Source organism: Styela clava, chromosome 4 (assembly GCF_964204865.1).
Source record: "Styela clava chromosome 4, kaStyClav1.hap1.2, whole genome shotgun sequence".
Taxonomy (NCBI): domain Eukaryota; kingdom Metazoa; phylum Chordata; class Ascidiacea; order Stolidobranchia; family Styelidae; genus Styela; species Styela clava.
Window position 1 is genome coordinate 9,019,601 of NC_135253.1, and position 25,309 is coordinate 9,044,909.

General features: G+C 36.9%; 1 protein-coding gene across 1 annotated transcript; it reads right to left on the minus strand.

The window, feature by feature from the left end:
- Positions 1 to 6,672: 6,672 nt before the first annotated feature.
- Positions 6,673 to 10,672, minus strand: LOC120326938 (transmembrane protein 47-like). The gene is made up of 4 exons (XM_039393294.2): positions 10,231 to 10,672; positions 8,920 to 9,079; positions 8,482 to 8,622; positions 6,673 to 8,004 (listed from the first exon to the last, which is right to left on the minus strand). Exons 1-4 carry the CDS (start codon positions 10,366 to 10,368, stop codon positions 7,805 to 7,807), a joined length of 639 nt encoding a protein of 212 aa, XP_039249228.1. The 5' UTR covers positions 10,369 to 10,672; the 3' UTR covers positions 6,673 to 7,804.
- Positions 10,673 to 25,309: the final 14,637 nt, after the last annotated feature.

Genomic DNA, 25,309 nt, shown 5'->3' on the forward strand with positions numbered 1-25,309 from the left:
AAATCAATTCAAACTGGAATGTGTAAAATTGAATATTCAAACAGAGAATTTAACGAAAAAAATTGTTTTGTATGTCATGCAACCCAAGTCAACCTAACCTGCCGCGGGACCTCTTGAAAGAAAGTAATGAATTTATTTTTATGTGTATTATAATCCCTCACCCTGCCAAATTTGTAGACCATCCTAATCGAGCATACGTCTTTCTGGTTCTGCAATACAAGACAAGGCGCAAACCGGTATACTATACAGCTAGAGCAAATATTCATATTACTATACCGCGCATGAAATATACTATACTAACCACAATGCTCGATATCATAATACGCCTCGGATAGGTAATAAATCTCTACCCCTGATATTATCCTTGCGAGGCATTGGAGTCACCAAGAACCCGACGCTACGTCCCTGACAACCCAATATGAAACGCCATTGAGCAAAACGCCGCATTCATTCACCAACGCTTTACGCTCCCGTGAGCATAGAAGTTGAATGAATGGAAGCTCTCGAGTTTTGGCGCGTTCCCTCCGTGAGAGAACTCAGTCTATTATCTGCCTGTAATCATTTATCATTGAACATAATCGTACAGGTCCTTTTATAAGCTTAGCCGAACATGTTACCATGATAAATACATCTCGACTCTCAAATCTTGGCGATCAACTAACACATATTACTATTTGATTGTGGGAATACGCGTGTAAAATGTTTACTTCAGACATCTTGTTTAAACAAGATTGCGATCGGGAGAGCATCTCCTTGATATCCTCGAATAAGTAACGTTTGCTTATATTGAATACTCGATGTTACTCGTTATTATTATTGCTTCGCTTCTCAACCACTAGTTAACGACCGCACTACAAATCTATCGTCGAGACAGTTTGCCGGTACAAAAATCCACGGAATGCACTCATAAGATCCGCTACTGAAAATCCCTATAAACGGCAATTTGTAATGTACTCTAAGCAAAGCTGCTAATGCATAGTAAAATATTCTACAGTTAGTGCATTTCGAACAAACCTAACATTAGATAACACATGTCGTAAATGAATACTACGATTTGTTGCACACTCGCAAAAATGCAAGTGCCCATATCAAGGCAAGCTCGTAGCCATAGAGACGACTTTTTGGTCAAATTAACCTTCCATAACAAAGGCACAGCGTGATGGTAACTCGCTTGCGGGTAATATGCCAAAACAATGGGTAATTAAATAATTCTCATTATCTTTATGTTTCAAACAAAGTTGAATAGCTTCTGAACAACGAAGGGATATAAATAAACAACACACCCGCAAAGCAATTTGAGGTCACATCGGTTGGAATAACGACTAATCATCTCTGCGGGGCAAAAATGACGAAATATATCGTGACATATATGGAAAGGTCACACTGACAAGGCCATGGCGCCGACGAGACAGTAATTACCAAATATCCATCGATTACATATCATGGTCGGAAAGACGCAGATTCGGACTGTATATTAAAAACTGATAAGCTAATAAATTATTACACATGCCACTAATAAAAAGTTTATAATATGCATTTGTAAGGGTAATCGTAGCTAGAAAGCAATTCACGTTTTTATTTGATATTACTAAACTTGCAGCAAAACTTCGCTTCAACCACACAGTCGGATTGTAGCATTGGCACCAGACAATGAGCCGGCTTATGCCTCATCAAATTCGTTACAAATCCCAATCCCTAAATGTGCCAGTTCAGCTATACAGTGGGTAAGTTTGAATATATTCTCTAGGCCAGGGATGGCGAACCTTTTCTAGTGAATGGATCAAAATTTTTATTACCGTGAAAAAGAAGACTGTGGGTCATAGATATTTAACATTAGTTTGCATCAATGAAAACTTTTTGCTACAATTTTTTTCAAGTTCTATAATCCTTGGTTCGTATAATGTAGTTTTGATCGTTAAGCACACAGCGCTTGTATTGAGGCGAGTTCTGGTCCTCGACTCGACCAATAAACACGGATTTGCATGCATACGAACTACTGAGAACGTTTATAAGGCTAGAAAATATTTTCCGAGTTTGGGGGAAACCCAATCTTAGAGAATCATATTAATTTATCGTCTTTCAAACACATAAAAGTCTGTGCCATTGTTATTTCAGATTTCTAAGGTCGTTAATTTGGGTCAACAAAATTTTGTTTCCCAATCAGCAATGTATGCGGTAAAAAATAAACAGCAAATTAGAATCTAGTTCTCGTGTACATCCAAAACATTATACGGCCCTCCTAGGCTTATGTACTTGCAAAAGGAAACCTGTTTAGTCCAACGGATAAGACCTCAAAAATGATGGAATTGTGCACTGTTGGAAGCAAGCATGAAAATTTGGCACACATGTACAGTAGCATATTCTGATTAATTTTGGGTATGGTGCCATCCATGAAAATACCTCGTTGACATGGAAACGAGGTATCATCCGTATTGCTATTAAAGGGAAATGAACATTACTTTAGGAAAGGATATTTTCAAGATAAGTAAACCGATGTGTATATAAGAAGTGAAGAATATGATCAGAAGTTCATTTTGACAATTTCCCTTGATTACAGAATATCTGTTACCATGGAAACGAGGTATCGTTATCGACCAAACACAATCATAAGTCGCACAACCTGTATTTCTGTTATTGTCATGGATCACAAATAAAGCAAGACAAGTGAACTGATGTGTATATAAGAAGTGAAGAAAATGATCAGAAGTGCATTTTGACAATTTCCCTTGATAACAGAATACCTGGTTACCATGTAAACGAGGTATCATTATCGACCAAACGCGATTATTTGTCGCACAACCTGTATTTTCTGTTATTGTCATGAATCCCAAATTAATTAAGCTACATTCACTTTCAAAATGTAATTCCTTTTGTGCTCAATCAACTGACATCGCCAATTGTATACTTTTAAACTCATAGCCACGTAAAGCTGGTGAAAATATAAAATATATATCTCATAGCTGACGGATTATTGTTATCTTGGAGCTATCATGTCGTCATCATATATTTTAATAAAGATAAATTCATTCTCTTTCTCTTAACTCTGGCATTAGTATCGCAGTCAGATAAAAACGGAAAACTTGCATTACATTTCAGCTCAAACTCGGCTGGACTCGTTGAATATTCTAATCTATATCCAACTTTGCCTTATGTAAGTGCTACAAAACGAAATAAATAAAAAAACGATCGGAATAATTATGTTTTTCAAAAATATATTCCACAAAGACTCCCCAATAACTAGTGGGGGCAATTTTACTATTTAGATATATACTCTTGCACTTTTGGATGCAAGCATGAAACTTGGCATACATGTACAGTAGCATCCCCCAATTATTTTGCAATGTCAGTCGTTATTTCCGCAATCCCCATCACAGAAACATAATGGTGTACATGCTAAATCAGCACGGAAACATTTGCATCGAGCAGCACAACCTCTCTTGCAGCCACAATGAATCAGCTCTGTGCAAATTTTTGCTGCTTCGGGTATAGTCATCCATCTTGGTAAAAATTTGTCTCCTACTTTTTCCCATCCCCATCTCTGTGCATCAGGTAAATTTTGTGAAACCTCTGTTGCTTTGCTCCAAATAAACACACCTTGGAAGATTGCTCTACGTATGTGTTGTAGCAGAGAATTTGATGTAGGGGGGATGTCCTCTGGCAATTTTCTCTTTCTTTGTAAACAGACGATGTCGTAGCTCAATAACCTGAAGGGAAATAAAATAAATATTTGGGAGGAAAGCTTCTGCTTCTGAAGTTTGTTCAATATCCAAAGAGTCTGAATTATTTTTTGGCTTACCTAGCTGGCACATGTCGATAGATAGACGCCGAAATGTTGCCGATTCTAGACATCAATTAGGATTCAACCGTATTTCAACATCTATCCAACATCTGGGTAATTGGTAAGTTCAACTGTACATACTTTTGACAACATACTTGTCCAATCGTAGAGCAGAACGATGAATCTTTCAATCATTCGAATGCATTGTGCAGGCACTTCGCTTGTCCCCTCTAGCTTCAGTAGGCTTAACATCGTCTTGGTCAGGTCTGGAAGATTTTCCCACGTTGTCCAAGCCCTCTTATTGCCATGACAATCTTCCAAGGTGTGTTTATTTGGAGCAAAGCAACAGAGGTTTTACAAATTTACCTGATGCACAGAGATGGGGATGGGAAAAAGTAGGAGACAAATTTTTACCAAGATGGATGACTATCCCCGAAGCAGCAAAAATTTGCACAGAGCTGATTCATTGTGGCTGCAAGAAAGGTTGTGCTGCTCGATGCAAATGTTTCCGTGCTGATTTAGCATGTACACCACTATGTTTTCGTGATGGGAATTGCAAAGATAACGACTGACATTGCAAAATTGATCGGGAGATGCTACTGTACATATGTGCCAAGTTTCATGCTTGCATCCAAAAGTGCTGGAGTATATATCTAAATAGTAAAATTGTCTCCACTAGTTATTGGGGAGTCTTTGTGCAATATATTTTTGGAAATTATAATTATTTCAATCGTTTTTCTATTTCTTTCTTTTTGTAGCAGTTACATAAGGCGACGTTAGATATAGATTAGAATAATCAACGATTCCAGTCGAGTTTGAGCTGAAATGTAATGCAAGTTTTCCGTTTTTATCTGACTGAGATACTAATGCCAGAGTTAAGAGAATGAATTTATTTTTATTAAAATATATGATGACGATATGATAGCTCCAAGATAACAGTGATCCGTCAGTTACGATATATATATTTTATATTTTCACCAGCTTTACGTGGCTATGAGTTTAAAAGTATACCATTGGCGATGGCAGTTGATTGAGCACAAACGGAATTACATTTTGAAAGTGAATGTAGCTTAATTAATTTGTGATTCATGACAATAACAGAAAATACAGGTTGTGCGACAAATAATCGCGTTTGGTCGATAATGATACCTCGTTTACATGGTAACCAGGTATTCTGTTATCAAGGGAAATTGTCAAAATGCACTTCTGATCATTTTCTTCACTTCTTATATACACATCAGTTCACTTGTCTCGAAAATATCCTTTTATAAAGTAATGTTCATTTCACTTAAATAGCAATACGGATGATGCCTCGTTTCCATGGCAACGAGGTATTTTCTCGGATGGCACCATATCCAAAATTGATCAGGGGATGCTACTGTACATGTGTGGTAAGTTTCACGCTTGCTTCCAAAAGTGCATGATTTTACCACTTATCCGCTGGACTATTACAAAACAAGTTGAAAGAAAATTAACGTGTCCTTGGTATTGTTATGTCATAAACGTTCTGAACGATGTAACAGCTGCAACGATTGTTGTTAGTAGCTGCATATTGTGTATCGTTAGATTGAATTAAAGCTGGTTTTATCTTTAATATTTATCACTGAAATATTAGTATTCTTTTGATTATTTTATAGCGTGGCGGGTCACCGAAAATATATGGCGGATCACTTTGTGACCCGCGGGTCAGTGGTTCGCCATCCCTGCTCTAGACAAGCATCTTTACAAGAGGACAGTGTGTCCATGGAACGAACACTGTCATATCGCAACAGGTTATAGTTAGATAATAATGGAAGCTGAAGTTTATATGTCAAAGGAGGAACGTGACAATATATCACGTCAGTATTTCGAACGCTTTTATAATTACCAGTTTCATGCTTTTTATATATTCTACAACATTGATAATGTCATAAGTTGCACCTCCACTTCGTAGGTTGTTACTACGTGTAAGGTGGCTATTTGGTTACCTGTACCTGTTTTCCTTATTCGTTTCGTATAAATTGATGCGATGTTTACTTATTTTCTGAATGCATGATATTGCTTAATTATTTTTTTGTTAGCTCGTGTTTCACCTTTACAACCCCGTCTTTGTAAAACGTCAGCAGACATTTGTCAAAAAATATAGAAACTTGATGAGGTCATGACACGCCCACTTGTGCTTTAAAAATTAGAATATAAAGAATACTCCTACCTCGTTGGAGTTGGAGCTCGATACAAATACGACGAACGAGACTATTTATTTGCAAATTCCCAACCAACAGGATTGTGTTTCTTTATAGCTCCAATTTTTAAAGATCACAAGATTTAATATGGTAAATGCATGACCTTTTCAATTCAATCTTGAATTCAAATTCTGGTTTGAGATTTGAGTAAATTTGTGTGTTTAGTTCAAACTGGGAAAGATAGACACTATTAAATAGACCACCCAGACTGTCGATATAATCATGAAAACAACTGTAGTCAGTGGAGATATTACTTTTTGACTACCCATTTTTGAAAGCACCACTACTTTTACCATTCTGTTCGCTTTAATTTATCTTAGGTTCAAATTGCTACAAAATCGAAGTTTACTCGTCCATACCTCGTCTGTACAATTGCATCGACCTCGATAAGTTGCGATCGCATTGCATCTGTTGAGAATTGTGAACTACCGTTATTCAATCTAAGCGACATAAAAGCGTCTTACTTTTTAACCGTGCTATATCAGTATTAGTAGCATTAGAAGAAAATATCCTTTGGTGCTCAGATTTAGAATAAATCCTATATTTTAATCCATACTTTAATGGCGTCAACCTTTACAATGTTATATGAATGATTACTTTTATAATGATATGTAGAAGACTATTTTCGTACGTTGATTTTAACTATTTGTGTTCAAACCATCTTAACCCCTGTCTAGTTACAGCAATATTTTCACTGCGCAAATTTATTTAAGGCAAATTGTGTGAATTATATTTTAAGCAACAATACCGAGCCTTTACAGCATGGCACATAAATGATAGATTAGCAAGTAAATTCTGTATAGTATTTATTGTTTGTTTTTCAAAACTAAGAGAATTTATTGAAATAATGAATATCGTAAAAATGATGTCGAACATATTATAAACAAGTGTAACACCGAAGACAAATACAAAAACGAGCAATTGCAATGGTTTTATAGAACTATACTCTAATTCTGTATTGTGTTTTCCTTCTTAAGCGACAGAGCAATAACAAACCTTTTATCAGTAACCGTTATTAAAATTAAAAACGAGATAAAAATATTTTTGAACATATACATGAATATTATAAAAAATGGCACTTTTTCAAATAATAAATTCTGAATCAAAATTGGTTATTATATTTTTCAGAAATGTACAAACTGGTTCACGTTATTTCAAGCAAATCCTATCCAACGTTTACATTATTCAATCCACTAAAAAGAAAATACATAAACGAAACAGATTTTTATCATCACAAACCTTCCTTTTTCACAAATCGTATTTTACTTGAACCCACAATCAATATTAACATTCCCGAGTTACGCCTGATCAAGACCCTAAAAATAGTCTTTCAAACGAGATACATCGTTGACTTTTGTTTAAACTAACGCAATCCTGGGCTAAGTGCGAAAACATCAATTTTAGATACTTTGAGACTAAAATATAATACAATTTGTTGACAATGTGGCATTGATAACCGAGGCATCGAGTCAATGAGAACATTTTATCAAATAAATATTCAGCGGTTCAAACGAATATTAATGACTCAAAGCAATGAATAAAAATGACAGTTGACGTAGAAGTAATAGAAAATGAGAAGTAGTAAAGTATTACAAGTAGCTGACTAACAAATATTATTATATGATCAAGGCGTTGAAAGCGATCAATTGGAAAAATTAGTTAGATTCTAAATTCTAGAGTCACGTACTCGCAAACAAATACATGTGTATATAAGTAGGGAAACGAGAAGAACGTGAATTATGCTTGGTCAGGCTTCACCCACGTTCAATACTTTGCTGTTAAGAAATTATTCAATTTATAATATTTAGACGACGACACGTTTTTCTGTGCGGTAGATCTCTTTCCTGTCATGGCTGATTAAGAACAAGATGGCCGCCGTCAACATGAAACAAAATGCTGCCCATGCGAGTCCGTAACCCCATCCAAACCAGAAAAACACGTAGAATGGAAGATCGTCCAAAAACATAGCCGGAAAGAGAATAACAGCAACCAAAACGGCGATGGCTGGAATTAAAATTGGAAGAATGAAAAGAATGCAACTTGACTGATAACATTTTGATATTAGAGATTATAATGTCGTTTGGATGTTCTTCGTTTGTCCACATTCAGAAATTCTCATTTATTGTGGATGTTTAACGAGTTTACTCCCATAAATATTAAGACAATTATCATTAGACCCACAGTGTTACTATGTATATTGAAAGGCTGGTAGGCATGGTGTTTATCAATTTTTGAAGAAAGACAAGAAAAGACTAAGAAAAACAACAAAAAAGAAAGACAATTGTGTGATTGCCGAATGAATGCCGAATTTAACCTTGTCCCCTCAGTGTTAGAGAGCTTTTATTGATTCTTATAGGATGAAATACATCTTTGATTACCATTATAAATTATTGAACTAAATGCTATAGTATGTCAAAATTTCCAATCTTCAAATACGAATTTATTTTTTGGGAAACACAGAAACAGAACAAAATAACTCACCAGCAATAATCAAGATGACGGCTGCAATTTTGTAGAGAAATCTCCATTCTCTCTTGCAATAAGCGACGATGCCGATGACAAAACAAACGATCGCAGCAATGAATGGGATAACGATCAATGCTTGTGTTATAGTCACATAAGCTGAAAATAGATGAGTTGTAGTTTTAGGAAAATCCGAAGCCATCTCAAAGAAACATGGTAAATCACCTGTTATCTGGAATATTCGTTGAAACCTGTTTCGTTCATTGTTAAATAGGCGGCATCCAGTAACTCGCTTAGTTTTTCTTCTTATTTAATTAAGGGTCGCTCAGTATGTCATAAAACATGCACAGTGCACTAATTAAATAGAAGTTATTGACAACCTATTCACTTCGTTCATTCTAAAATACATTCGTTTTAGTATTTGAGTTCCAAATTCGTTTAATAAACCAGACTCACTTCCTCTGTTCGAAGATGCTTCGCAATTCCAATCTGATTCTTCATCGTCAATGGCGGGTGTAGTGGCGTCAATATCGTCATCATAATCATTCCCAATGTTTTTACGAGGAGGTGGAAGTTTAGTACACTGTTCCCATAATCCCATATGAAACTGAAGATCCTACGACACAATGAATTTATAAAATTTTAGTGATGCTACAAACCAATTATCAGATTTTGAAGACGAACTCGAATTGAACTTTTCGCGTGGTAGTCATGTATGACGATACTAAATATTGGACATAGAGTACTGTGCGGAAGTTTCAAAACATGGTTTACACATTTGTAAACCATGTTGCATAATAACGGTTACTCGCGTCAGGCAATTATTAGTGATATTTTTTAATCCCTGTCACTTCAATAAGAGGTAGGCTAAAATACATTTCTGCGATACTGAAACTGATATTGAATATTTGCAATAGCTTTTAACCGTTTCGCACATTTCACACATTTTTGAAAAAAAAATTAAAATTCTCTCCATTACAATGACGAACATTACGCAGACATGGACGCACTAATAGCTCAATTTTGGTTTATTCGTGTGACGACTGACGAGGGAGTTACGCGATTTTCAATAATTTATATCGAACGAAGACGTCTATTGGGGCAAAAGAATTAACTGGGAATACGCCTATCTATAGGAAGTAGAAAGCATCCATAATTGAGAAAACTGTTTTCCGGAAAAGGGCAATAATGATGCCCTACGGTTTTAGGCTCCTTTTAATATGGAACCCTGATATCATTTTTATGCCTCATGTACTATTAAATTGTCTAAAAGATATATAATACCAGCGCTCCCTCGCGATGAATATGTAAATCCCATCCAGGATGTACTTGGCACCAATACGAAATCCAAAAAATAACTACCTTGGTTATCTAAGGCCTAAATTCACCCCAAGTTGAGAATTACTCAAATAGGTCGAGAATTGTTCAAATATGACAAACCAAGTGTTTCTCCTAATTCTTTGATGATATCACACCTACACTAACATTCAATCGTCAGCAGCCACAGCTGTCGTTTACGCGTATGAACAGGGCGGCATCGATATTACTGTATTATGTACAGTTGAGAAATGTGATGTATTTATAGTATACAATATGATGATTAGATCACTTTTCTACTGTAACTATAAAGTTTACGATGTGAAATATTATGGTGTCCCAGTTCGATTTCACTGGGGAGAATGGATTCTAAGATTTTAGCTATAGAATGCTGACTTTCATATCTTAGTAGGTCCTTATTTTGATTTAATATAAATATTATTTCCATACCTTTTTTTCATCCGATGTTACCCAATCCTTCAATGCCATCGATAAAATGAACGCAATTAAGGCACAAAACAGATTGGCAAGGCCGATCAACTTCAATGGTCTCAGCCATGATATTTCCAAGATGATTTCTTTTGCCATTTTCCTGTACGAATATGATCTTATCCTTCGCCTAAATCATATATACCGAAGCCCGCACTAACGGGACTAAATATCGTTCACTGGCGCATTAAAATACAACTAGTGAAATAATGAATAGTACTCGTCATAAAGAGGCCAACTGGGAAAACACAGAATGCCATCTGCTACAATCTATTAATAGTAGCCGCGCTAACTACATCGCTCCTACTTCAGAAATGAGTATACTCAGCTAATATCACCTCGTCCAAATAACATTCGCCTATGCATAGCAAAACTTCATGTTCTAGAAATCACTATTGAATATTATTTTTCTTTGGGATAATACATTCTATATACAAATCCGTAGCACACCACGCCTTTGTTGCCGACGGCGGTATTTGTCGAGGTATAGCTAACATTTCACTTGCTCACTGACGCGTGGAGAACGACGGCTCAAATGCAGTTCACAAGGATAACAAACAAAAACGGGCGAGGGCACCAGAGGCGCATAGCCATACTTCGTTCATTCGTTTTATGCAACAGCATAGGGGTGCGCAAAGTTTTTTCGCAAGTGGGGTATTCAGAAAATCATTTTTGCAAAGGTAGCTTTGGGAAAAATACTTAAAAAAAATATCACATAGTTTTCATATGGAAAAAAATAAATATCGCAAATTAAAAAGTTTTGAATAAATAATCAGATGACAAAGTAAAATCATCAACTGATGCAAATTTATTTAACAAAGCGAAGTAACTATATATCAGTTAATGTTTATTTTCACAACTTTCTTCAATAGCAGGGGGCGCAAAAACTGCTCTGGCTGGTCATTGATTTTTCAATTAATATTAGCAAATTGAATCTTTTAATGTACAGATACAAAAATAACTTCCGAGGTTGGCCGAGTTATTTTATGTGTTTGGTTCACAACCGAGTAAAATAACATTTAGTAGTTGGTATAGCGCCGTGGTAATCATGGAAATACAGTATCAGTATGTTGGGGTAAGATATATTAGTCGTATTGCGAGGTTTGAGTCAAATATCAGGACAGATACCTGTTGTGACGGGTGACCGTACATTTGAACCCACGTACATTTGAACCCATGTGTATATCTATAGCATCAGCGCCCACGTGAATGAAGATGCGTTAAAAATCTCTATATGTTTTTATTCGTAAATTTCCACAACACACAGAATATAAATCTTATAACATTTATCCAGACTAGCTTAGAATGGTTTACATCGTCTTCTCTCTCCCTATCGAAAGATATCGGAGTCGTATTTATACGTTGATCATAAATCCAATTAAATGCTTTAAACGTGAGCTCGAGATTCACGTTTTAACAGAAACTCCTATTATCTCTAAAAGGGTAATTAGGTACATCGTACGGATGGGAAACTTAGATATAATTATTTCAATCAGTGCCAAAGGTCTTGAGAATATAAATTTTAATTTGATAATGACTGGGTGGAACATGTAATGTTCCTAAAACTGGTGTAATTTGATTCCTACGAAAGTCTTTGTTCGAATTTTGGGAAAAATTAACTTTGTCATGATGATTTCAACATGAAATGGGGTACATTTGGGGGTTAGTTGCTATATATCCACGGGTTCAATCTATATGCGGGTGCTAAAACCCATGGGTTAGGGTTAGTGTGGGTTTAACTATCCGAAAAACAAAAAAAATTCCTTAGGTGCAATAGCATACAGGTGCAATTGCCATGGGTTCAAATGTACGTGGGTTCAAATGTAATGGAACCGTTGTGACGACCCTTGTTTCATCTAAATGATGCCATGAGATATTGCTTCAATATTTGGTATTTTGGCATTGGGGACACTAGGGGCGCTGTAACACTGTCGCTTTTGGGGTGTGCCTGTTAGCGTGTGCTGTGGTTGGCAGGGTGCAGTTGTCTGAGTGTGGTTGTTTTCGGTTGGATTTAGGGTGTTTTGTGTCTGTGGGAGTGCCTCTGGTCTCCGGTGGGTTATCGGGGATGTTTGTTTGTGGTTTTGTGACTGTTGGATTGTGATTGTTGGATGTTTTTGTGTACAGTGAGCTAATGTTGGGACCCTGTTGCTGTTTGCGTACAGTGTCATTGCAGTTCATTTAGTGTTGTATTTTCAGTTTTATCATGGAATTGGCTATCATCAGTACTGTTCAAATGTTGTGCACATATAGAATTGTTCATCGTCTTTTAAAATGCCTGTCATGAGGTAATTTTCAGCCTGTTTTGCAAATTATAAGTAGCTAGTTTAGTGTTTTTATGGAGTATATTGCTTTCTTACATTTCACCAGTGGCGGCGCGTCAATAGGGCCAACCGGGGCAATGCCCCGGTTGTTTTTTCGGTATTATGAAAAATATTCGAAAAATACCTCAATATCGGTTGCACAGACTGTCTACACACTAGCCATATTCTCCCGACATGGTTCATTTTTCGCTCGCAAAGCCTTCGCCGAACTTCGACGATTTTGCCCCGGTTGCTCATTGTATATCGTATTCTCTCTTTTATCTTCCACTCGCCGCGATTGTCTCGTTTGTTTTCTGTTTCTTTTACTAAATCATCGGGGCCGATCGGGGCTAGCCCCGAAATTATGACGACACAATGCCGACGTTTCTTACAACAACGTCTTGACATATTCACGCATTCCTTCTCGTTCGTTGGTTGCTTGAAGAGTTGATAGTTTCCTCGCCTTCGTTTTTGTCGCTTGTTTCGCTATTTGAATCAGTTAGAGACCTTTAGTCCATTTGCTTTCGATTTTCCACATTCCTTTTGAGCTCCTCACTTCTTTCCGGCTTCGCATTTCTTAGCCTTGGACCTCATAATGAATAAGGTTGATGCACTACTTCGCACTCCGTTTTCGCAGCTGCCGCTGGAACAAAAATTAGAGGTACAACGTCTTGGGCCTTATCAACCAAAAAATTGTTCACTGGAACAATCCCATGACGGAGGAAAGCGTCGGCGTACATTCTGCGCAGAAACTTGGTATAAAAAACACGAATGGTTGTGTTACAGCGAGGACAAAAATGCACTTTTTTGTTTTTATTGCCTACTTTTTGCTACCGCCCGTGACTCACGTTGGTGTAAATTTGGTTTTAGAGATCTTAAACATCTTTCCGAGCGTGCCAGGGATCATCAATCTTCTATGGAGCATCTGGACAATGCAGTAAAATACCGAACATTCGAAAATGTTAATATTGCAGCACAGTTGGATGAAGGACGCGCGGTTTCTATTCGTCGGCACAACCAAAACGTCGAGAAAAATGTTCTCGGTCGATTGATAGATGTTTTGAAGTTCATTGGTTGTCACGAGCTGTCCCTCCGTGGGCACGATGAACGGGCTGGCTCTTCTAATAGAGGGGTATTTTTGGATATGGTGGAATACACCGCATCCCTAGATACAGTATTGAGAGATCATCTTGATGCCGCAACTGTTTCGAAAGGGACATCTAAGGATATCCAAAATGATTTGCTCGACTCAATGTATAAAATTTATTTACAACATTTGACTCTGGAAATTGAGAATTGCCAGTTCCTTTCGATTAGGTCTGACGAGACAACTGACATCACGTGCGTTTCCCAACTGGCTGTGATTTTTCGGTTTGTGAAAGATGGTAAACCTACCGAGAGATTTCACAGCTTTGTACCAATCGTTGATCGCACGGCTTGCGGGATATCGGCTGTACTGAAAGAAGTGTTACAGTCTTACAACGCGAAGTCAAAATTGATAGCTCAAACTTATGACGGCGCGGCAGTCATGAGTGGGTCGAAACATGGTGTTCAAGTTTATATAAAAGAAGATTTTCCTCATGCGCATTTATAATAGCTTAAAATCTAAATACAAAATTTGCAAAGCGCGAAACGTTTTTATGCGAAAACAGCATCGTCCCAAGATGACGCTGCAAGGCAATAATACCGTAAATATATAGACTAGAATTCGGTTGGAAACCGAAGACTTATCGATCGAAGGTTAGGGAATCCCCCAAACAGTGGTCTTACTCCGTGGTGACACCGTGTGTCCCATCACTAATTAATTAATAACTCGCTAATTATACGACATAATCCATCCAATATCATCCATTCAATATCAATAAATCAATAGGCTTCTGATCCGAGCTAAGATGAATGCACATGCAAAATTTGGAGCAGATTGAACCTCGCTTTCGTGAGATATCGCGTGCATCTAACACACAGACATACAGACAGACAAATACCTATCAACATACTTACCGATCAAGATCGATAAATAATAACACCTTGTTATTTGTAGAATCAGGGAATTCCCCTATTTTATCTCGAAGCAGTGCTGTTCCGGCACTTTTAGGTTAACGTTTATGGGAAAAGTTAGACAATACATATTAGGTTTAGTATTAGTACGATACCAAAGAAATACCAGTATTGAAACTGGTAGCTAACGAGAAAAGATATCTTCATGACAGTAAAAATACCTCAATGAACATGTAATGTACATGTAATTGTATTGCTACATGAAAAAATAGTACAGATCAACAATCATGTCTAGGAGACACTAAACACTGAAATAAAACTATGATATTGGAAAATGCAATGCACATTTATGAAGAATATAAGGATAGTAAATGGTTGCGTAACTGAGTTTTAAAATTTGGATATGTTGAGTCTTTAATACTAGAAGGTAAGTCATTCCAAATTTTAACCCCGGTATATCTCAGAGTACTTTCTATCTTGTAACAAAAAGGACCCTTGGGCTGATGATCGGGTGTGATGGCTGTGTACATAAGACTGTGCTGTGAAATATTTATCAAAAGCTCTTGGTAATAAATTTGATGAGTATTTGTGCATTAAATAATTATGTAACTTTTTGGCTTAAAATAACACAAAATTAAAGCACAAAAATATAAAATGTAGGGAAAAATGCTTTTGAAATACTCAATAAATTGTTCTCTTTTTTTAATTCTCTAATATGCTTTCAACTTGTTTTGTGTTTGAATAAAATAAAGTAATTTGAGAATATTTGAATATTCTAAACTAAGCTTTTATTGTGGAAAACCTGATGAAGCCTCTGCATAGAGTGGTAAATCGACTTTAGTGGTAAATCGCCCCTAGGTAAATCGACTTTGAGACCCCTTCTATACTATAGATCAGCGTTTCCCAAACTGTGTTCCGCAAGAGTCTTCCGAGTGTTCCGTGGAAAGGAATCAATAATACGTCCAAATTGGTCACCATGGCGATCTAAGAATCGTGAAGTTGTCGCCCAACTGACCGTTTAATTTCGCGTCACCGTCGGCCTAAAGCGGACGAACTAAGGTAGGTAGTGGCATTTTCATTAACCGTCGGCCTACCTTTTTGACTGTAAAGTTCATTATCAAGTTTACAGCAATCCATTTGGTTTTGCTATAGGCAAACAAGTAGGTACTACTAAAGAGTATAAGCAAAAAGTCAACTCTTCTTCCTCCATCTCTGCCCGGTTTTACTTTGAAATGCTGAAAAATTTGCTCATGCTCGCTAAACTCGATTCAGCAGGTAAAAAAAACTGCAGGTCTGCAGCTCGCGAAATTGTAGTAAGGGCTTCTATCTCCATTAGACGTAACATTAGAGGCAAACACTACGCAATGGAAAGTAATAGACATAAAAAGGTATATTAGGTATGTTTTAACACTATTCTGTTAGTTTTCGCGGCGCATTTGGCAACTCCCCACTATCCATTGGAAACCGTTATATTACACCGTTTATCTTTATCAATTTCACCCCTTTATTTTTTGGTGTTCCGCGAGGCGAGATAAAAAGTGTAAGTGTTTCGTGGCCGAAAAAGTTTGGGAAACGCTGCTATAGATAATGTCATACAGTATTTGAATTGCCGCAATGTTGCCACATTTCGACTCTACCGTTGTCAAATTTTAATAATGCCATCATTGCTTCTTTGGACAGTTACAAAATTAGCCAAGTAAGTATATATTTTGATAAGTAAACGAATGAATGTTTCGCCGACCTTTGACTCCAGGTAAACTCTCCCTACACTTTAATTTATGCCTATTTTGAGAGTGGTTTGGAGAGTTAGCTGGTTTAAATATTCAATACCGTCATTTTAATTTAAAATATTTCACTATGTGTCGTTTGAATTACTCAGTGTCTGAATTTCTGTCTTATGCCTTTTAGCCTGATCTGGTTCAATTTTGAATATATTTCATGATTTGAACTTGGTAGAATACATGGGGGTGGGTTGTCATTACCTTCCCAGACGCAAGTGGCATCTAACTCGCCTGTCCGGACCGTCGTCACGCACTTGTAGATGTAACCCATGTCAGACCGTGCTCCAACCGATGCTCTGGGTCAGCGGTGAATGGAGCCCTCCAGGACTGGTAGCTGAAAGCATCTGGTGGTACTACCTATGTCCTATAGGGCTACTGAAATTGATATGTGCTAAAGAAACGGGATCAACAGCAGCCCCCCGCCACATATAGGCAACAGGTGTCAATAATACCAGCGGACTCAGGGAAAAGACAATGAACCGAAGCTTATGGAGACCATGATTTCATCTACGCCCTACGGCATGAACATGCCACGACGCTAGAAGAAGAATTTTATCCTAGTCTACCGCAGCTATTACGGGTATAATTTTGGATTAACCTGAACTTAACCTCCTCGAAATATATATATACAGTAATGGCAATTATGATATTACATTCATCACTGACAAATCCCATGCAAAACCACGAAAACGAGGCCTAATTACAACCATGCTTGAATATCTGCTTGAGCGGATGAAATGTCTGAATGACTGCACAAATTTTGTTCGTTACATCATTGTTGATTTACTTGCTGATTGGTTATTGTTACTGAAATAAATGAAGTCGAGGATCGGACAAACATTCATAGCTCGTGGGGCCCTAATTTCACTCCTGGAGCACTTTGAGAACCTATAGGATAGATATTAAATATACGACCAATATCATTGATTTAACTTAGACATAGATAAATAACAAAATCCTCAGGGACAAAGACCCGTGTTTCATTCTTACCCCTTGGAAAGAAAAAAGAGGACACACAATTAAATTAACAACACCTCGTTCGCAACATGCTATAAAATATTTTCTCTTGATGAACCACATTATGACGTAACAGCTATCCCAGAAATGGAATAACATCGCTGAAATTTGAACAAATGTTTGTTCATAAAAATGCATGGCTTAAATCACAATCGTAGACGAAATATGAATATTTTCTTAAAGTCACGCCACGCCACACGCCACTAGTGATGACATCATTGCTTGCTACGTAATATAAATATTTATGACGTATTAAAGCAAGGGTTTGTATTTCACTACATGGGAATTGTGGTTTCGCCTCCTTAAAATTCGAACATGACTATGACGTCATAATCACAATAGCTTCGTTTAGGTCTGCTGTCAAGGTATATAAAGGAGCGATTTCCTTGAGAATTTCGCTACTGTCACTTTGTGCATAGCTCTCTTATCTACGGATATCTATTATGGAATCTGTATGTTATACTGTCGAGGAAGAGGAAAGAGAAACTATCGTTCAAGAACGAACAATATGTCTGGTGAACTTTATTTCAGACAATGAAGTGCTTTCGGGCGAGGTACTTATCAAAAACATATCGTATGAAAAACGTGTTTTTGCTAGAATAACATTCAATCAATGGCAAAATTTCATCGATGTGGATAGCGTCTGGTGCCAGGGGGATGGCACTATTGACGTATTCGAATTTAGGATCGAGTGGCCCGCGTCGGCAAGAAATGCGGTTTTCGCACTCAGTGGGACCCAAAATGGCGCAACCAATTGGGACAACAATGGAGGACTAGATTACACGTTTCATAGGCCAATACCCCAATTGGTTGCGCCCCTAATCCTGGAGACAGCACCAGAAGTCAAGGAAGTTCCATCAATAACAGAAATCTCTAATTCTGTGCAATCATTAACAACAATCACCGACGAAAACATAGAAGAACCCAGAAATGAGCCTTCGGTCCCTATTCACGAGAATAAGAAGAGGAAAAGGGGGTTCTTCAGGAGAGTTGCGAAGGCCTTCAGGAAGCTAAGAGGAAAAAAATAAGAGCAAGCAATAAGCAATGTTGAGGCATACGCCTCCATTGGTACATTGAGCAGAAGCAGAGAGAAAAGGAGCAGAAGCAGAGAGAGAAAGAGTCGAAAATCGAGTATCAAATACAAATTGTCTCTTTGCCTTCCTTATGAAATTACAGTTTTTTTTACACAGTATACAAAGTGTTAATGTTGTAGGCTGGTTAGAATTACCTTCTTTGTTTCGGGGGAGGGGTGAGGGTGTATAGGGGTTAAAATAGGCAGAGTAGTAAACACACTCGGGAAAATTCCGCGTAATTCAGATAACCTGGTTGGCTTCAATTAGATTACGATAACTCATACGCTAGCTAGCCTATATGTTTTTGTTTATAATATCGAACATGATGCTTACATTGGATTTTTTGACTCCGGCTACCACTCCGATGACTTAGCGATCTCTGTTCATGGGCTTATCATATTTCTGAAACAAAAAAACGGAACAGTGCAGATTTCGCAAGCCAACCTTGGTTCGATTCCGAGGCTTAGTATTACTTAACATTCTTATACCATTGTGGGTGGATTACGGTCGTCAACATTAGATGTAGGTCTTTGCTTCAAACAATAAAAATCGTTTTTCAACTCATTAGAAAACCTGCCGTTTGTTTCCCGCTAAATCGGGGCTCCTATCTATCTATTCCTGACTTGATGAGCTCAAAATTTGAATTGGTAATAGACACTAAAAATTATCTTCAAATTGGATCTTGTTTGCCTACTCATGGTATTTATTTTCCTCTCTTAATTACGAACTGTCGTCTATAGACGAACTCGCAGCGTTGCTTTTTTCACGGCCGTTCGGATCAATCTTTGATTCCAACACTACCAGATTTAGAAAATAGTGTGCTAACAAGTATATAGTGAACCGATTTCATGAATAACAGTTAGAGGCGTATGAATATTTTATATCCAGTCCCATTTTTTAGAATGACAATCCATTCCAATCCACTTCATACAATAATGACTACACACATTTATATAAATTTGTTTTTTCAGGTCCGTATAGAAAGTTTTAACAGAAATGGACCACATTCATATCTATGATGACATTTCTCTGTAGTATAATCCGGTACTTGAAATATAACTTCCGGTAAAGCGACAATTTTCGTTCGGCTTCGCAGATTTTGGGTTCAATAAAAATAAAATGCTTTAAAGAAAGTAAGAAAATAATTTTATTTGGAGATGATGCGATATATTTTGATTGAATGCAGGCAGGCAGATAGATATAGGTATCCCAAGTGAAACCACCAGATGGCAGCCATACATTGGCATCGAATTGACTAAATGGAAAGATGCGTAAAAATCGTGAAGACGAGAGTCTTGCAGAGCAGAGATTAAAAGAACAAAATGTACTTTAGAAAGTCATATATGTACGTATAATAAATTACTTACACAATCAGATTCTTTATATCAAACATAAATGGCTTTGCAGTTGATAGGGTAAAATTGATAGGCATTGACACTTTTTCCAGGCCCGTTTTGATTGGATCATTTTATAAACAGAATAAAGTCACACCAACGTTGTCCCACTGATATAGTAGTTAGATACAAATTTTTGAACGATAACCTTTGTATTTTTTACTCATCATCATCATCTGCAGGGTCTGTATTCAGAGAAAATTTTTAGTTTGTTTTGAATTATGTGCTATCATGTACAAGTTTTAAACAGAATCGTGCATAATGGATCTTGTGTTACATCCACCCGTAACAATTCCAAACTTGGAATTCAAAAATTCCAACTTCATATCTGACGGAAACTTCCATTCAAGTATTAGGAATCGTTTATGCAGAAAACGACTTTGCTTCAGTTTGTCAAAGACAGTAAGGAAAAACTTTTTGCTCTGTATTAGGTTAATATCATGCGAATCATTCGGAAAAACAAATCAAGAGAAACCGCAGGACAAATTTATTGGATTCGTTGTGTTCTCATCTATTATAGGATAAAAATAGCGTAAAAAGCGAGTGGGGTTGGTAACGTGATGTACATATACAGCCAAAAATATACATATAGCGCCAACTAAATATCCATATACAGCCAAGGTCATATCCATATACAGCCAATTAATATCCAAATACAGTCATTTTGGTGATGTACAAATACTGTCAAGTCATATGCATGTACAGCCAATTAGATATACATATGATATAATAAGTGTGATAGGGTCAGGGTTTTAAAAATAACTCTCAGAAACTCCAAAACGACTTTTGTTGCATTTACTTACGATAAGTATAAAATATATGTAATAATATATTGTGATATTAGCATCATTTAGTCTCTAGTGACAAGTAACATGTTATTTGTTCGAAGCGTACAATGTAAGCCTCTCGTGGTACGTTGTTTCCAATTTTATCGTACATTTTGCGTCTGTATGCAGTGCATCGTTCGCTGCGTGTAACCAATCATTGAAGACCCATTATTACCCATTTTTCCCTTTGCTTGTAGCTTAAATTAGTAATTTTATCTGTTGTCTGGTTCAGCGTTTTTCTTTCGGTCATTTTCGCATCACGTATTCATCGTGTAAGAGCCGCAGATATTTGTCCGTATTGTGGACTGTTTACTTATCTGTTATATATATATTGTAATTGTATTAGCCACCCGGATCGGAAAACGTTTGGTAAGAAATTAGCCTTTTGTTGTTGATATATGCAAGTTAATCAATTGTGTTTTATTCATTTAAGAAAGTCGCTGTTCTTTGCCAAGTGTATAAAGAAGAAGCTGATTTATGCATGTGTCTTATTCGTGGATAAAGGGGCTGAGAGTGGTGCGTTCGATACGTTTTCATTGTGTCTCGTCTATATAGATTACGGGCTATCAAAAGACGTGACACGTGGTGCATGAATACATGAATCCATAATGCCGTAAGATTAAGCCATACAACAACTGATTATGATAACATGCGAAATGTGTCGCTGCCAACGACGACATTGAAATCTCTTTTCAGTGAACTACTCTTTGGTTATTTTGTCAACGAACTAATCAATATAAAGTTTGGTGCAAACTATAATTACTCACATTACATGTTGATTATTCGAGAAAGCATAGCCAGATTATGTTTATAGGACGAGACCATACTCGTTGACGCATTGGGAGTATAGTGTGCTTATGCTTACAGAAACTCCATAACAGCTATTGATTGAAATATAAAAAAATGACTTGCAACTAGCGTAAAGTAGATATAATAATGATATGAACATCATTCCATGATATGAACATCATTCGGCGGTAAGACTTTACATTTTGCCTGTGCATAATAAGACATAAAGTTGCCGGTGCATGTGGTCAACTGGATGATTCAACTGGAAATGTCATTTATTATATGCAAAGACCAGAAAAATATGGAAATGTCATTGACATGAGAATGAAACGGTAAATATGCTCCTATAATAGTTTATATAATACAACAATCCTGGCAAATAAAAATCATAGTAATTTAGATGTCGTAAAGCCTTTGTAAATACTCTCCTCGAATGCGACGCACTAGTGCGAAAATATTTGAAAGCAAAATAAGAGAAACACTGAAAATCAAGTTTGGTTAGCTTTATGAGACGTGAGTACTTAGCATTGTTATGATATAGCTCTTGGATAAACCGTTTGTATCATTTTTAGTACAAGCTGAATATTCACAAAATTTTCGAATTTACTAAATTGAACTAATCTTACAGTGAACTCAGAAAGTAACATTGTGGTTTGATTTGATCAGTAATTATTGACTACAGTTATGTAATAGTTTATTCAAATAGGCATACCTACAGTCAGTAGAGTATGACTTGCCAATTAAATATTTGTGCGAAGCAAAATTAAAATGACTCGTCAGTGCGCCGTGTCTCACCATTCGAAAACTCTTGTTGTAAAGAAATAAGATAATATTTTAGACTTTGCAGTGGTTCCCAAACTTTTTAGAGTTGGGACCCACTATTTTTCACCACAGCTTATGGCGACCCATTTAACTTTAATAAATTAATAAAACATTGATGGAGGAAACAAATTTAATTTTTCAAATTGAATTTTCAGTGAAGCTAGTGAGAAAGATGAGATTGTTTCTTGCTATTTTCCATAATGGACTTGACATTTATTTCAATTTCAGATAGTTTTAGACGTGAAAAATTGAAAAGTTACAGTTTATTTCGAAATTTGCTTTTAAATTTGCTTTGCCACCGATCCTAATACCCAGTATAATTGATCAAAGCTTTCTACATCTTTTCACGACCCACTGAGATTCCTCTTGCGACCCACCAGTGGGTCGCGACCCATAGTTTGGGAATCGCTGTTTTAGAGCATTAAAATGGCACAACATTATATTCTACAAAATAAATGCCGGCAAGATTGTATAAAAACACACTTTAATTGTTAGCTTGTACTTGTAACTTGATTGCGAGAAAGGTATTTTCATTACATGTGAAAATATTAAATATCCCATCGTACTGACTTATTAAGAACTGACTCAATTATTGGAAAACACTGCCACTGCTCAGGTGACATTTTTCGATTCAATTTAAAAAGCCTTAGAATGAATCTTCCACATCTTTATAATTCTTTTGCATGTGCTTGACTGGCTATTTCTACCGGCCCCATGACATGGGCCATTTCATGCATAATCGTGTGAAAGATTAATGAAATATCAAGCTTATCCGGTTTCAAAATTAAAATTATGAATTTGTCCAGGTCGATTTTATACGTAACGCCCGTCGAAATTTTGGATGTGTTGCCGCTTAATTTGCAATATGTTCCATTGGAAACACATCTAATTTTGTTGTCACCAGTGGGCAAGGTTGTATATGAAAATAGGTCACGGATGTTATTGTAGATTGACACTACACTACCATCGGTGTTCATGGTGAGATAATATGGCATCTTGCCAAGTTTTCAATTCCTCCATTCTTTTTTATTCTTCAACTGAATAAGTACGACAATTCCGACATTTCCAGTTCTGGTTCCCGAATTCGTCAGTTTCACATTTTTTATGAAACATTTTTTCACACAGTCTGCACTGCAATGTTTCAAATCTATCACAAGGCATCCTACAATGGCAAAATACTTTGCAAGTCCACCGAAGGGATGGTTTGGGTACTCTGGTAGAATGTATTTCAGGTTTAATGTGACTCCAAAAAACGTCAATATCATATTGAATGAATGCCATTTCGAGCCCTTCATCAAATTTATTGCTATACGTCAGTAAACAGGGATTCATATTTTTTCAAATTGCTAGGACGTTGGCTATAGCGAAATACCCACATTCATTTCCTCGCTGCTGTTGAACAGCCATCACTTCAATTGTGATGCTATTACTATTGGTCCCACTGGGCTGCACGATTTCAGGATATTTACTCGATAAAAGACTGTCATACACTGATGCATGATTTTTTTGATTATTTTGTGGACGGATTATTGCCAATAGCCGAAAAATAGTTTTTTCAAATAAGATTTTTAGCCATCGCATTTCTTGTATCATCAACGATCAGCTGTTGTGGGGAACTATGACATCATAGATTGGCGCCTATTGGATATTCATCGAGAACAACGCGCACAGGCAGTTTTATGTTTCATATATTCCACCAAACGTTAATTTGATTATTTTGTGGACAGATTATTGCCAATAACCGAGGAATAGTTCTTTCAAATGGGATTTCCAGCCCTCACATTTCTCGTATTATCAACGATCGGCTGTTGTGGGGCACTATGACATCATAGATTGGCGCCTATTGAATATCTCTGAAGAGCTTAAAGAAGAGCCTATTGGATATTTCTCAAAAACTACTCACCGGCAGTTTTATGTCTTTTGTTGAATGATGCTCATATCATGATATTTTATTCCTCATACTTTAAGCTTGTTACAAGTCGTTTTTCATATTTCAATCAAAAGTTGTTTTCGAGTTTCTGTACGCGTAACGGTAGTAGTCTCATCCTACTAAATACAATGACGATTCGTCTTACCTTAAACACACTGCAAGGTGTGCAATGATAGTTTCTGCCAAACGTTAATTTAATTAATTTCTTTGCAGTTCATTACCAATAGCCAAAGAATAGTTCACTGAGAAAGATTTCCAGCCAGCACATTTCTCACGCTATCCAAGATAATCTGTTGTGGGGTATTATGATATCATAGATTGGCGCCTATTGGATATTTATCAAGAACTACGCGCACAGGCAGTTTTATGTTTCATATATTCCACCAAACGTTAATTTGATTATTTTGTGAACAGATTATTGCCAATAGCTGAGAAACAGTTCTTTCAAATAAGATTTCCAGTCATGACATTTCTCGTATTATCAACGATCAGCTGTTGTGGAGCACTGTTACATCATAGATTGGCGCCTATTGGATATTTCTGAAAAACCAAGTTGGCGCCTATTGGATATTTCTGAAGAACTAAGTTGGCGCATATTGGATATTTCTGAAGAACTAAGTTGGCGCCTATTGGATATTTCTCAAGAACTAAGTTGGTGCCTATTGGATATTTCTTGAGAACTAAGTTGGCGCCTATTGTATATTTCTGAAGAACTAAGTTGGCGCCTATTGGATATTTCTGAAGAACCGAGTTGGCGCCTATTGGATATTTCTGAAGAACTAAGTTGGCGCCTATTGGATATTTCTCAAGAACTAACTTGGCGCCTATTGGATATTTCTCAAGAACTAGCGCACTGGCAGTTTTATGCTTATATTTCCTACCATGGCCTCCATGCTGCCGTAGGGTGGTTCAAGTAACCGCTTGTCGGTTACAGCTTCCTCCACCATCAAGTCCATGCTTCCGAAAACAAATAACTAGCTAATCCCATACCCGACATGAAATGGTAACCGGACGAGCGGCCGTGGTTCGCCATATGGTTGAGCCGTCTTATCGGCTTTCTTCCCTCCCAGTATAAATAGGTAAATCTATCTCATTTTGATTGTTTTATT